This window comes from Gymnodraco acuticeps, unplaced genomic scaffold, assembly GCF_902827175.1.
Source record: "Gymnodraco acuticeps unplaced genomic scaffold, fGymAcu1.1, whole genome shotgun sequence".
NCBI lineage: Eukaryota > Metazoa > Chordata > Actinopteri > Perciformes > Bathydraconidae > Gymnodraco > Gymnodraco acuticeps.
The window spans coordinates 275,419-291,594 of record NW_022989882.1 but is presented as its reverse complement, the minus strand read 5'-3'; the positions used below and the strand labels follow the sequence as shown (position 1 = coordinate 291,594).

The 16,176-nt window shown below is 43.5% G+C and overlaps 1 protein-coding gene across 24 annotated transcripts in view; it reads left to right on the top strand.

The window, feature by feature from the left end:
• The first annotated feature begins 447 nt into the window (after positions 1 to 447).
• col13a1 (collagen, type XIII, alpha 1) overlaps positions 448 to 16,176 on the top strand; it is a 150,321-nt gene continuing 134,592 nt past the window's right edge. For 8 of the 24 annotated variants that reach the window (XM_034198647.1, XM_034198655.1, XM_034198648.1 and 5 more), the window contains exon 1: positions 456 to 1,172. In XM_034198647.1, coding sequence (XP_034054538.1) covers positions 876 to 1,172 — 297 coding nt within the window. In that variant the 5' untranslated portion in view covers positions 456 to 875. Of the gene's footprint in view, positions 1,173 to 16,176 lie in introns of all 24 variants that reach the window. The other 16 variants (XM_034198614.1, XM_034198604.1, XM_034198591.1 and 13 more) reach the window with 9 other exon arrangements.

Here is a 16,176-nt window from a genome sequence, read left to right as displayed (position 1 = left end):
TATATCAAACACAACATCGATATAACAACAATTGCTTAAATTAAATTAAAAATGACACAATTAAGCTGATTTATTCAGCACACACCTCCTGGCAACCATGAGCCATTATTTAAACTTCCTTGTACTTCGTTCACATCATTTCAATGTGCAACGTGATTTATTATAATTCCAGGCACCAGTGCCTCGCGCACAGCACACCCTCCTGCAGACCGGACCGGACCCAGGACAACAGGGCTTCGGTCCTGAGCTGGACCCAGGACAGCAGGGCTTCGGTCCTGAGCTGAGACGTGCCGCAGCAGGCCGTCAGTTCACCGCCTGTGAGACTGTGCGCCCAAGCTCTGCGCAACCTAAAAATATCCCTCACCAAGAGCGCGGATCAAAGGGGCAGCCAGCAACACGGCCACGAATCCCGCCCCGGCATCTAACCCACAGCCTCTCAGAGGAGGAGCAAACTCCGTGAGCAAAGGGCCCGCGGCATCCGGAGCTGTGAAAGGAGGGGGCTGGCTCGGGTTTCAGAGACGCGCACTGACGGCTGAACTGCGGCACGGTGCGGATCGCTCAGAGGAGAGCAGCGAATGGGATAAACGGAGTGGAACGCAGAGGAATCAGAGTCCGTCCCTGAGAACCAGAAACATCACTCACTGACTGATGACCAGCTACCATGTATGGACTCTAACTTCTAGGGAGCTGCTCATCTGAGTCTATTAGAGAAGTTTGGACAGTTTGAAGAGGAAGGAAATACATCTAGTAAACTTTTGCCTCAACAGAGAGGTAGCCCCATCACGCGCAGCAGGTCGACAGGATCTCTCTTCTGCTGCTCTTCACCTAATGAAGATAGGGATCCCTGTGGATAAAACCTGAGTTAGGAGTTTAAAATGTGTGAGGATCAGAAGTGGGGGGTCGCGGGTAAACAGGGTGAGGAGAGGACCCGCAGCGCGCAGTCCAAGCAGCCCCGCTGGAGGAACTGGAAGGATTTGTCAGGCGTTTCAATTTGCATTGCAGTGTCTCTGCTGTGCCTTGGAGTTTGCATTGTGGTTTTTGTGCGGAGCTCGGAGCTGCAGTCCAGGATATTAAGTCTGGAGCAGCGGGACGCGCAGCTCTCCGCCTGGGTTGGGTCTCTGGAGCAGGTGGAGCCCGTTATCATGGGCCGGCTGGACCGCATCCTGGAGGAGGTGAGCCCCTTTCTTTGAAAACAAAACCTAAACGTTTGAGAAACAACATGGAATGTTCTGTAGGGGATATATCAGCCTATTCACAGTATGTGAATACGTTTATTAAAATAGATGAATATTTGGGCTTTGTCTTGATAACTGTCTCTCTTTGGTGTAGAAACACTCCACACACTGTCTGTATAACTCACACCTAAAACACGCCAAACACTCGGACCTCATTTGCATAGCCTATTAATTCGACATTTTAGAAAAACCCATTATAATAAGTGCAATTAATCAAATCAATGGTGTCAAGGCCATATATTTCAAATTTCTATTTTTCCTCTGTCAGGTTTGGTTTATTTGGGATACATGGATTGAATGTAGGTTTAGGGGTGTTGTCTGCACTGTTTAAGGGTTGAAGGGGCTAAAACTCCCTGGTACTTTCTCTGGTCCTGTATTAGTGATATTAAAATACAACAACTTCAGCTAAACAGTTAACCCCCCCCCCCCCCCCAAATAATTAGTAATAGATCAATTCAAGTTATTATGAGGTAAAAGGGTTCAGTTTCATATTATGCCTCATGCTGACACTCTAGACTTAGAGCGGTGGTTCAGTCACTTTGACCAGAGGATGGAGTTAGAAAGAAGCATAGGTGATAAAGTGAGGCCACTGCTTTTAGTCTGGATGGAAATCAACATCAAATATGTTTTTAGTTGCTTCTTACATGTTTTCTGGGTGTTCTGCTAATGAATTATTGCATTCTACAGAAAGGTGTGAGAAATGTGTCTGTATAAGTCGAACTTGATTGATACAGCTTATTTTGGCAACACCCAAACGTGTTATTTTTAATGGCTTCTAACTGGTTTAAAGAGCATTAGTAAATGCTCATTAATTAATAGTTAGTCATCGTTGACAATTTATAAACACCTGATTCAGAGAAAATGTTAGGCAATCCAAAACATATAAATTGCCAATTATGGCTTCTACCTGATGTATAAATCATTACTAAAGGCTTTCTTAATCAATAATGAAGCTTTATCAAGCCTTGGGTAAAGGGTGCTACAGTAGAAGTACTACGAGAGGTTCCTGCTTGTCTCTGAGTGAGATGTTGCCAGTGTGTACATGTGTTATAAGCATCATGGTTCACTGAGATAACGCTGAGGGTCTCTCCCTCACATCTGCTGCTCTCCTGTGGCACATTGCTGTCCTTTCATTGACCACTTCCACAGCTACACCAACAAACTCTCAAAGTGATTGAAGTCAGGCCTGTTTCACCTTCCTCCGTTTGCTTTGGCCAAACTTTTATCCCCCCCCCCCCACCCTGACCCCTCTCACTAGGAGTAGCACAATACACTGACCAGGAGAAGTGAGGGCACTGGGATCCTACGTTGGGGTGATGGCCTTATTGCACTCCTTATGTTAGCCAACATTTCATCAGACCAAAAACCTGAAAAAGAAGGCACTATATATCTGGATGAGGGTATAAAGAGATGATGAGCTGACAGGTTATTTATTGTTGTCATTTTGGGAGGTGTACGCATTCCTTTGAGGTGAGAAGAACGATATCAATGGATGAGTTCAGCGCTATGGGCATGATTTAAAAGTGAACTGAGGTCATGAGGTCAAGTCTCCTAAACTGCCACCCCAACAGAAGTGTAAATTACTTTTGACTAATGATGCATCTGCATTTCCCTTCAAACACTCTGTGTAGCCCGGGTAGTCCGGCAGGTTAGTGAGAACAGACTTGGTTTTGATCAGAAAGCTTTCAATGTGTTGCTAGGTTTATTATCCCCTGTAAACATAGCTCACTCCCTTTGGTCTACCTTAATGTCGAGCTCTGTTCTTAACACACAGACTTGATATCATTACCAACCATTCCATGTCACTTTCTTTGTGATGAACAAATGAGGTTGTACTTTTTCATATTTGTTTACAAAAAGAACATAGGGGTTGATGCACTAAACACACAGTTCTGGGGAGTCAGTGGTGTTTGTCAGAGGTGGAAACATATCTCAGGTAGGAATTCAACTCTGTTACAGTAAAAGTCCTGCATTCAAAATGTTACTCAAGTAAATGTAGAAAAGGCTACAAAATATAGTTAACGTACCAAAGGTAAAAGTAGTCATTGTGCAGATTGGTCCATTTCAGAATAATATATATGATATGTTTTATAATGATTGATCATTAACCTGTTGAACTCCATCCCCCCGCCCCCGGGCGGAAAAACGCATAATCTGCAGGAAACAGCGTCTGAGGTCATCTTAATATTTAATAAACTATGAATGTTTTATATCCATGTAACGGAAAGAAACTCAGCTAACTGATCTTTTTTTTTTTAAACCCACAAAGCTAGCGCTTAGCCTCTAAATTAGCCACGAGCGGAAAAAATGCTAAAGCATTACTGCACTCATAAGACCCTTATTACTTATCGTAGCTCCACGTCCAACCCATCAATTAGCATCGTGAGGAGACACAAAATCGATAGGTACATACATTATCACTCCATGATAAGAACTCGTGACTTTATAAACAAAAACAGACATCAAAACATGTGGCGCTAGGTAGCTAAAAATGGCAAAATGGCTTACCTGTGTGGTAGTCTGGTCAAAAGTGGTCTTCAATGGCATTAAAACAATAAAAACGTTGCTGAAGTTAATCCATAGGTTAATCCAATGTGTCTGTGTCACTTTGAAATGATTTCTGATAATCCATAAGCAATAAACCTGCTCTTCCGTTTCCAGATGTCAGAGCGAGCGATAGGTTCGCTCTCATGCAAACCTGCATGCGCAAAGCCCCCACCTTTTTTTGTTAACGTGTGTGTGTATGTGGAAATTCCCCTTCGATTCTATTGGCTCTAACGGTTAAAAAGAGATGTCAATCACCAAAATTGACCAATGGGTTCCAGAGAAACGGCAAAAACGCCCATTTCCACCCAAATCACCTCAGAGGTGGAGTTATTTTTGCTAAACCTCTCTAAAAAGGTCAAATGTCACTTGTTTTGCATCAATCTTGATACAGGGTACTTATTATATGTTGTACTTTAGATTCCTAAAGCTTTTAGTCTACCTAACCATCATCAAAGGGTAGTTCACTATAAGTAAAAAAAGATTTTTGGACGGACACTATAATTTACCGTTTTTTACTGTGCTCAATCTGAATTTTCTTTAAAATAAAAAACATCTATATTGATTCTGACATTTCTACATCCAACTCACAGGTTTATCATTACTTTGAGAAAAAAGATTATTAACTTAACCCTTTTAGAAGGGAAGATATGGTCATTTGTTCTGGGAATGTCATTTTCGAGCCTGAGACCTGAAAAACAGGGATGGGGTTCAACAGGTTAAAGTGTTCTCTAAGCTGGTAAAGGTGCAGCTAGTTTGAATGGCTTTGTATACTGCAGGGTAGCTGGTGGATTTACTCCAGGTGGAACTAAAGTCTGATTTAACACTTGATTATATTTCACATCATTCATCCACATCTGTGAAGTAACTAGAGGTATTAAATACACGTAGTGGAGTAAAAGTACACCATGTACCTCTGAATTGTAGTGGAGTAAAAGTACACCATGTACCTCTGAATTGTAGTGGAGTAAAAGTACACCATGTACCTCTGAATTGTAGTGGAGTAGAAGTACACCATTTACCTCTGAATTCTAGAAGTACAGAGTAGCAAAACATTTAAATACTAAAGTAAAGTATAGTCTCTCAAAAGGATACTTCAGTACAGCACTTGATAAATGTACTTAGTTACTTTACACCACTGGTGTTGTGAGCCTGGCTCTGGGGCTCCTCCATGTGAGGGGGGCTCCATCTTCAGCCTGCCTCTTTGTTTAGCTCTGTGTGTATAACTAGTTATTATTAATGAGACACAAGCACAGATGTGTCCAGTTGTTGAAAGAGAGAGATGTCTATGTAGACATAGAGTTACACCCAGCATTACCCAGAATCCTCCTCTTCGGTGATGACCACTTTTGTTCCAGCAGCATAAAGTTGTTTCTTTTTTAAATAATTATTATTCCAGTACAATTGAGGTCAGAAATCCATTTGCTTATTGAGGTATGTTCAAAGAGATTGTTTCCATAATGCACCATTACAAATAAATGACACATTTTAAACAAAATAAGACATCAATGCACCACTTTGCTTCGCTGGATAACATGTTCCTTTATTACCATGAACACACTCTGTAGATGATTTCGACTCAATCCCACAACACCGTCCTGCTGTCACAGAACTCACAAATGTGGGTTCATCCTCAGCTGATAATAGTCGCACCATTTCCTGCTCTTGGAGTAAAGTGTGTTGGAAATACACTGAGCAGCTGTTTGAGGAAATCATTTAGCCTTTTTATTTTTTAGAAATGAACCTGTACATTCTGAAGTGTTTTAAAAATAAATCTTCAGGAGGAACCAATGTAATGCAATGCTAAGAGCCACAGACAAGAAGAAAATGCAGACACATTATTGGTTTGGGTCTTTTCCTTAAATTCGGAGACAATGAGAAAAATAATGAATAATGGAATCTTAATGCTTTAAATTGTGTAAACATAACAGTAAACATCAAAAGTAGATCCATTTTAGATTTGAAACATTTCAAACCTTTTGTGAAATGCTCGGTCAGGAGTCAGGATGCGGTTAGCTTAGCATAAAGACAAACAGCGGGCCTGGCCCTCATTAACACATCTTGTTAAGATCCATTCTAGTTTTCTCAGTCATCGGAAGCAAAATTGTTAAGGTCAAAAGATGATTCATTTTATTATGCAGGATTTCACCATTTCTGTTTAAGTGTGGATTAATTGTGAAATGTTAGGGTGGTGGTGGCTCAGTCCATAGGATCTTGACTTGGGAATTGGAAGGTTAACCGAGTACCACCAATAAAGATTCATCTTATTCTTAAACATATATGATGTCCTTAGAGGTGTGGGTTGGTGTAGTGTAGCAGTTGCCGAATGTTAAGCTAGACTAATGTCCTGTTAGCTCCATGTCTAACCCACAGACATGACAGCCGTATTGATATTGTGTATATACTATGACGTAACGCTTGATTTTCTAGCAGCTTTAAAGCAGAGTGAGACATGTTTTTTGGATCTTACTCATCCAAAAGATATCTCTCTGTTTGAGCACAACATAAAGTGTATTCCTATGTTTCCAAAGGTTGACAGCAAATTCTCAACGGGTGTCAGAGTTAAGAATAATGTTTGTGAGGTTCTTGAATTGCATGAAAACATGAAAACAACTGCCATAAAGTTAACAACACCCTTGAAAAGGTTGTCTATATACCTCGGTCCTAAGCCATTTAGTGATTTAAAAACTAGCAGTAGTATTTTAAAATCAATTCTTTGACACACAGGAAGCCAGTGTAATGATCTCAGAACCGGAGTGATGTGATCCACTTTTCTAGTGTCAGTGAGGACTCGAGCAGCAGCGTTCTGAATCAGCTGCAGCTTTCTGATGGATTTGTTTGTGAGCCCTGTGAATACACTATTGCAGTAGTCGAGTCTACTGAAAATGAAAGCACTCAAATCAAAGACATACACACACATACCACCTTCACAGCTCACTTAAAAACATGGTTCACTGAGAACTACACCTGCACACACTAGTCTGTGTTGAGTATGACGTGAGTGTTACATGTTGTGTTACATGTTGTGGTCATGGATGTTGCCCCTCGTTTCTGTGATGTGATTGTGATGTGCTCTATGTGACATGTACTGTATATAGTAACGTGTGTTGTTTATTGTTCTCTTTTATCCTCTCTTATCCTTTCGCCTGTATCTACTTGTCTTTCATCCTTTTTATTTTATTTTATATTTTTTTATAACTAATGCTGTTGATATATTGTAATTTTAAGGGTGTCTATTACCATCTGGCCGGGGACAACAGCTGGAAATTAGCCATGTCGGCTAAAGCTGCTCCATTTACTGTTTTTGTGACAGTTCATCAATGGGGACCTTCCACGACACTATAAATAAATAAATAAACTAAACACTTGACCCCTCTAAAATTGACTATTTACCACAAAGTGCTCTCTGCAGACCTGGTAGAAGCCTGGTGCACATAGTGAGTGCAGAGGCATGATGGGAACTGGAGGCCACGTAGTGAGGTGTAGAAATGTGTAAAATATAGCATTTTATGACACAGTATTACATGCTTAAGGAGGACTGTGTGATTAATCATACCCACGTGTGGATAGTGTACCTGCCTCATAAATCAGAGGCAGTCAGAAAGGATCCAGATCTCCCAGCAGAACAGCAGGAGGCCTGGATCCCTGCGCTGTGTCTCCGGAGATGGCTCATAGACATCACATCCCTGCCAGCTCTCAGTGCTCTCTGGGGAGTTTATCAGTCATAAATGATTATCTTCTCAAACCAGCACTTGCTTATAAAAATTAACACTTTTGTATAGTCATTATGGTATGCAATTTAAAATGTTTATCTCAATCAATCAATGTTTATTTATATAGCCCAATATCACAAATGTTACATTTGTCTCAGTGGACTTCACAGTTTGTCCAGAATATCAGTATGACAATACGACCCCCTCTGTCGTTAGACCCTCTGTCCTTAGACCCTCAGTCCTTAGACCGTCTATCCTTAGACCCTCACATCGTACAAGGAAACACTTCCAGAGAAGACCCACAGTTTAAAAGGGAACATGGGAGAAACCTCAGGGAGAGCAACAGAGGAGGGATCCCTCTCCCAGGACGGACAGACGTGCAATAGATGCCGTGTGTAAATCGAAGAGATAATACATTTACAGCATAGGTAGTCCAAATGTTTGGAAATGCATGTGTCTATAATAATAAGATGAATCCACGAGGATGTCAGCAATCTTGTGGGAGCCATCAGGGAAGTTGTATGGTGAGAGTCAGGCAGGACCGCAGAGACAGGTTCAGCCACGACTCCAAGTCCAGGACTCAGATCCAGTGCTCAGGATAGAGGATCCAGGACACACGACCACAGCAACAGGATTAGCCTCGACTCAGGATCCCGGCGTATATATGGACACAAAAAAGAGATTTGGGGGAAGCTGGGTTAATCGGAAAATGAGAGTACACAGGTACAAACAGAAAGGAAGACGGAGTAAGGTGTCCCCCCAACAGTCCAAGCCTATAGCAGCTAAACTAACGTGTCTACATACATGCACTCCCTTAGGATAGGTTGAGGGAAAGGGGTAGCAAGTAAGAAGTAGGAAACAGAGGTGGAGAGGCACACGCAGGGAGAGAGGTCCTCACTGGAACCTGAATTGGAATTGATGAGAGGTAAGGAGGTACGCTGTGAATACGGTCTAAAAACTCCCCGGCCGGAATAGGCCTCTCTGCAACCACTCTAATAGAACCTCGAGAGGTCAGAGAGGGGAAAGGTTTGGATAAAGAGAAAATAGAATAAATAGATTAGAGAAGTAGAGAGTGTGAGATGTAGAGAGAGAATAGATTTAGAAGAATGAGAAGCAGTAATAACGCTAGTTTTAAATATAAGATCTAAGTTTTTAGGATTTAAAGGGGACCTATCATGCAAAATGCACTTGTGTACGTCTTTGATTCATGAACATGTGTCCCCGGTGTTCCAGGGAACTCACCAAGTGTCAGAAAACACAACCCTCTCTATTTTCCTCCATACCCAAATCTCTAAAAAAGGGGCTGCAACGGATCTGATACAGACTGATCCAGATTTGAACACTTTACTGACGTCAGTAAAGTGGCACTACGGCTATTGGTCAATTCTCCACCTATCAGGGAGAGGTTGGGCCACGGCCGGCCATTGCTGCTCGAAAGCGCTGGAGACGCTGTAGTACATATGCCAGGCCTGTAAGTGGCGCTGTAGTCTGCCACAAAAGCAGCGTCCCTCCCCGAGGCAAGCGTTTGCGCCTCCTGCTTTTAAAAAAAATGAATAATGACTCTATATAATCATATGTAAGGGATAATGTGCAGCGACGCGGTCATTATGGGGAAAAGAACACCGACAGGCTGATCAGGAGCCCGACGCGAAGCGGAGGGATCTAGATCGGCATGAAGGCACATTATGCAATGTGCACATTATCCCGCTTATTACATGGCCACATTCTCAACAAAGTAACGACATGACTCCCAATATTAATTGAAATGCTTTTATGGATTTAGAAAATGATTTTATTGATTTAAAAAATAATTGTATGTATTGATTTAAATTGACATGCATCTGCTAAGACAAATAGTCCGTTGTTACTGTTTGAACTAACGTAGCAACGGCAGGAACTGCTTCGATAGCGTTTTTGAGGAGCTTAGCTACAGATTTGAAAACATCGTTGCTTGCTTTAAAAGTAGCACAATTCATTATGTCATACCTTGGAAAGTATCTAGATATCCCTGCCCTAATGCCAAAGTAACTGGCAACTCCCCTCTCCTGCAGGGGGGCGTGGCCAGCCCCCTGCAAAAACAGGGCTGGAAAGAGCAAATAGAGCGAAATGAGGCATGGCTAAAATGCAGGATCTTTTTGGTATTTTGAAAAAATATATATATTTATATACTTTATATAGGTATGGCCCTACAATATATGTTTCAAATATAGCATGATAGGTCCACTTTAAGTGAAAGAGTAAGAACTAAGATGTATAGGTGAAGAGGCTCAACGTGTCTACGTCAATGCACTCTTATTAGATTATTTTATCAACTATAAGCTTTATCAAAAAGGAAAGTCTTAAGCGTACTCTTAAAAACGGATAGGCTGTCTGCCGCCCGAACACAAACTGGAAGCTGATTCCACAAGAGTGGAGCTTGATAAGAAAAGGCTCTGGCTCCCATTGTACTTTTAGAGACTCATTTATAAAGGGATATACGCTCAAAAAATGGCGTACGCCAGTTTCTACGCAATCATCTGGGGCTGTTGGTCTTTGAGCGGTTGCTGGCCCAATAGTACCTGTTGATGTGCTGCAAGGTAGCGTGTCTGTAGTGGAGGCACCGGCACCGGCACGGAGGAGGAGGAGGAGGAGGAGGAGGAGGAGGAGGAGGAGGAGGAGGAGGAGGAGGAGGAGGAGGAGGAGGAGGAGGAGGAGGAGGAGGAGGAGGAGGAGGATGCTGCTGCTGCTGCTGGCGGGTGGAGCTGTGCCTCGGAGGACAGCGTTGGTGGCGGCCGCCTTGATGAGTCAAGGCTTGGGTTCGCTAACTCAGCCCCGGGGTTTGCCGAGGTCAAGCTCATGACATTAGTGGCGTGCTGCTGCAACGGCAGGTGCAGGGTCGCCAGCAGCACCATTGGCTGCAGCTCTTTCATCGCTATTTCGTTTTAATAAATCCTTAGACCTTTTGAGCCAATTTCTGATGTCCATTTTGTAATTCAAACAGAAATGGGAGTCTACAGAATGGTCTAAATGTGGACGAATCACAAATCACAACAGACATGCATTTATTTGACGTAGCCTGCGATTTTTGTTGTTAGTTACTATCTGACATCACATACATCATGGCATAAAAGTTCACAGTTTATTTATAATTAAAAAAATGAAAAAAATACAATTTTTTTTAATGTTATAAATAATATAAAACGTGTTTATTGGGGGAGGGCAGGAATGTCAAATGGGAGGGCCTGGCCCTCCCATGGCGCCGGGCATGTTTAAAACCACCTCGAATATGTTATGTTAATGTTATGAAATGTTTTCTCATAAATGATGCGGTAAGCAGGAGGACAGAATTACGTCTAAACTGACGATGTTTTGCATTTCTGTAGGTTGTAGATACGAGCATGGTTTTATATACTATTGTAGTGCCGAGAGATAAGGAGTCAGAGGCGGTGCAAGGACTGTGCAAAAGGGAACTTTATTTGAGAGCAGCTAAGGTCATGTTATCCGGTTGCAGTCCGGGAAGAAGAGAGAGAAGCCAGGAGGGCACACAACATATATAGACAACACAAAACATGTCTGTGTGGAAACAAAACCCCAACTGTAGTTCCATGTGTGAATTATGAACCCCAGTGTATTAATGAGTGGTCACTACATAAGCCCCCCCAGAATTCAAACATGGCAAAATAAATCCTCGGCCCCTGTGGTGCTTCACCACAGGGGCTGAGGAGGGTGGGGTCGCAGGTGAGGGCCGGGCCATGGAACGGGCCACGAAAGGGGGTCCCAGGAGAGGGTAGGGGCCCTAACGAGGGCGAGGGCAACCTCACCGGGGGCGGGCCGGAACGGGCCGTCGTAAGGGGGCCGCAGTAGGTGTCGCGGCGAACCCAGCAGGAAAGAGCGCTGCCCGGCCGCAGGTGAAGACACAGCGGCGGCGGGCACAAAGTCCTCAGCAGGCGTTGAGGTATCCCCGGGCAGCAGGAGAGCAACCCGGCCGCAGGCAAACGCACAGCGGCGGCGGGCACGAAATCCCCGGCAAGCCTTGAGGTATCCCCGGGAGGCAGGAGCAGTCTCCCCGGGAGGCAGGAGCAGTCTCCCCGGGAGGAAGGAGCCGTGGACAGATGAGAGGCCAGACAGGGTCCCGGAGCGCTCCACCCATGGGCCGATGGAGCATGGGCGACGTCCGGAACTGTCGAGGCGAGAGGGGGTCCAGGAGTGCGCCACCCAGGCGCCGATGAAAACGTGAGTGGCGTCTGGATATCCCCGGAAGGCAGGAGAGGCCAGACAGGTTCCGGAGCGCGCCACCCACGAGCCGATAGCAACATGGGCGACGTCCGAAACCGTCGAGGCGAGACGGGGTCCAGGAGTGCGCCACCCAGGCGCCGATGAAAACGTGAGTGGTGTCTGGAACCGCCGTCGAGGTGGTGAAAAAGGTGAGAGTGTCCACACGAGGTCAACCGGCTGGTCGAACCTCCTCTCCGGCACCGTAAAAAAAATGTAACAGTCAGATGTTAACAGAAATATGTAGACAGCCGTTAGCAGCTAGCCGTTAGCCGCTAGCTGGCAGCCATGGGTAGCTGCTAGCCGTCGTTAGCCGCTAGTCGTCGTCAGCTAGCGTAGCCGGGACGTGCAGCCGCACGCCCCGAAGAAACAAGCCCACGAGGTAGCAATCGGGTTGCTGGTCGACCCAGCAGGTCGTGCATCGTCCCCCTGTTGGATGGAAGGCTGATGCGGGAATGGCGAGCAACGTCCCCAGCTCCTCTGCGGGGCGCGCACCGAGCCTCAGTCCGCGTGCCGGTGGCAGCCACGGACGATTCCAAAAAATCCACAGCATTTCGAGAAAGAAAATCGAGTTCCTTTTGCCGTGTTCGGGTCCGTCCCGGAAACTTCTCAAGACTTGTCAGGGTCACCAGTGTAGTGCTGAGAGATAGGGAGTCAGAGGCGGTGCAAGGAAGGTGGAAAAGGGAACTTTATTTGAGAGCAGCTGTGTTAATGTTAATGTTATGAAATGTTTTCTCATAAATGATGTGGTAAGCAGGAGGACAGAATTACGTCTAAACTGACGCCGTTTTGCATTTCTGTAGGTTGTAGATACGAGCATGGTTTTATAGACTATTGTAGTGCCGAGAGATAAGGAGTCAGAGGCGGCGCAAGGACGGTGCAAAAGGGAACTTTATTTGAGAGCAGCTAAGGTCATGTTGTCCGGTTGCAGTCCGGGAAGAAGAGAGAGAAGCCAGGAGGGCACACAACATATATAGACAACACATAACATGTCCGTGTGGAAACAAAACCCCAACTGTAGTTCCATGTGTGAATTATGAACCCCAGTGTATTAATGAGTGGTCACTACACAATCATGTTTAATCGTGTTTTATGCCGTTAGCCAAAACTTGATAAGTTGCTCGTAAAACACAGGAGGTACGGAAACTAAGAACACCATATGTGGTAAATTGTACAGCTAATATAACTCAACACATTAGTTGTATTTCCTTTAACTGGTGGATATAGAGTTGCTGCAGTGGAGACGCTGCGCACAGCTGATCGACAGCTGGGACACAAACCACCAAATACAAAAACATAATTCAGATCCAGTCGTCATGACTTGACACCGGAGGGATTCCCCGATCACTTCTTACAGTTTCTCATCAAGGGGGTGTCTCCTGTCCCCGGTACAAACACACTGCCTGAGGAAGGATATGTGTATTTTTTTGCATTAACCTTTTTCGGACCACTTATTTATTTATTTTTGGATTTCAACTATGTAAGCAACCTTCCCACGTGAATCCTACGCACAGCGTTATAAATGAGGCCCCTGCTCTAGGAACAACCAACAACCGTGCATTCTTGGAACGCAATGCCCTCGTAGGACAGTAGGGTATAATGAGTTCTTTAAGGTAAGATGGCACCTGCCCATTAAGGGCTTTGTAGGCGAGAAGAAGTATGTAGACTATTGCTAAGTATCGCAGTGGGAATTGTCGTTTACTATAAAGGACGATATGCAAATGGAAGGTGAAAACACATATTTGTATCTGTCCATTTTGCATTTCGATCATGTCCTGACTGTAGATCATTTGATAAGGAACAAGTGACATGATTACAATATGACAAGTGACATTATGAAACAAAAACTGACATTTTGAAAAAATTGAACTCATTAAAGTTTGCCTCAGATAATGAGATCATTGTTACATACAGAGCAAAAGCAGTTTATAATGTATGCATTTTTAGGAAAGTATGGATGAAGACAAGCAATAAAGACTAAAGACAGTGTTAGAAGTGAGGCTGGTGTGTGTACACTGTAGCTGCAGCTCTCTCTGTTAGACCTGAAGCTCCTCTGCATCATCAGGAGGATCTGTGTTCTGTTGCTTCAGGCTGCACACAGAGCTGGCTGCAGGGATCAGCCTCACTAAAGACTTCTCCAGTTGTGAGCGGGGTCTGCCAGTATCAACCAAATAAATTCCTGGAAGTATCCATGAATAATATAAAGTGGGTTAGAGGAATTGCGTGCCTGAGAGTGCAGTCCTACAATTGATCCAGCATGAGGCCTGAATGATGAAAGCACTGCACTTTTGAATCTGTGGTTATTTTGAGGCATTCAAAGATTTTTAGTAGGTCTCATAGCTACGGAGCCCCCTAGGGGACATGGAGAAGAAAAAAAATGTATTTGAAAAAAAAAATAATAATAATGTTTTGTGAGATATCGCAAAACCTTTGCGAGATCTCGCAATACTTTTGCGAGATCTCGCAATACTTTTCATTTAGCTCAATGTACTTCCTGGTCAGTTTGGCTGCTCCGGCAACACAGAAACCACAACAATGGAGCGGTTCATCGATTTTACTTTGAGCTTGGCCTTAAATATAAAGATATAACATCAGTGCTTGGCAATAGGCACGGGTTTCACACATAGACTGTATATAAAGGGTTTCACATAAGTGAAGACACCTCAAGAGAACACTCAGAGCGAGGGGACATGCACGTCCCTCTGAGCTGAGTTATTGACAGATTCGAATTTCGCGGATCAATAACTCATGAACATAACGTTGTAAAAATACAAACAATCATAGCAAGGTAGACAACGAGCTACAGAGTCGTTTCTATCAGAACAGTTCGATACGCGCCGTCATCCGAGCTAAACATCAATAATTGGTCACAATCTGCAGCTTGAGGAGGGAGAGGAGTGCTTAGAGACCGTCTACAAACTGCAATGGGGTTTTGCGAGATCTCGCAAAAAGTATTGCGATATCTCGCAAAACATTTTTTTTTTTTTTTTTTTAAAATCATTTTTTTTTTTCTTCTGCATGTCTCCTAGGGGGCTACATAGCCAACCCCATACATAATGAATGAAATACTCACGGAAAGCCAGGCGGGTCATACATCTATTTTCAGTTATTGTATCAGCATTTGGTTTCTCTTCAGCCCTAATGTGCAATAAAGCCTTATGCTTCAGACTAATGCTTGTTGGACACAGCATCTGAAACCCTGTGAAAATATTTGTCTGTCCATTTATAGCAAATGTGGTGCATTTCCCTTTAATGATCCTGGGTTCACCCATGGCTACTGTCACCGAGTGGCAGCAATGAGGATTCTCAGATGGATTTTCAAAAATAGTGTGGCTTTTTTTCGAGTTGTGGGCCCCGAGTAAAACTCTATGCTAGCTTATTAGCATACAAACTGAACACAACAGAGAACCTATGATGGCTGATCCAAAGGTTACTAAGTTTGTGTGCTACAAACTGAAAATAATGTACCCCCAATTTTGATGTATGAAATTAAAGGTGGCATCATTTATCTGTTCGCTGATGTGTGAGCAATTTGCTAAGGTCATAAGGTCAACAAACTTAGAGGAGAAAATAACTATTAAGCGTGTTTCTGACATTTAAATGATCTGTGTGGCAGAGTTGCGGCCATCACACTGTCCTTCCTCAAACCAGGATCACACACCTGATGTAACAGGCTGTACCCAGATTGCAGCAGGGCCTCCATAACATCCCCTCCTGCACCTGCTGCCTCTAAACATTCCGGGGATAGTAACGACCAGCAGTGGGAGCGACTGCTATGCTGAGAGAATGTCCTCGGATGCTTTTCTGTTCTGTTCAGGGTCAAACCACACGCAGCCTTTTGTTTATCCACTGAGGTCAACTGTCAACTGTGCTGTCTCAAAAAAGACTAAAAGGTGTTGGCAGGTCTTCTGCTAAACAGTGAAGCCATAATAGACAACATCGTTTTTAGGTTTATATTTCCAAACACATTACGTAGGGACTGTTCCTATTCTAATGCAGGCAACTCACTAAGGCTACAACTAACATATTTTTTTATTATAAATTAAACTGCTGTGTAGAATCAGTTTTAAAATACTTGTATTCTTTTTTAAAGCTCTTAACACTAGAACCGCCAACGGGTACATTTTACCCGCAGCTGTTTTTTTTATTGTATTTCACTTTTTTTCCATAACATATTAAAGTCTCCCAGTCCGTGACTTTTCCTGAAAGTGTGTTATATAGCACCCTCTGTTGTTAAAAATGGTCAATAGGAAGTCAGATTGAAATTATATGTCCATAGAACAGAACATTGCAGATAGATCTATAGATAGTTATAGATGGATAGAGAGAGAGATGGAGAGATTTGTACCTAAACAAAACACAAGTCTAACACCAAGCGTTTAAATCAGCACTCTTAGCGATATTTTATACTTCATGCTATCTGCACAAACTAT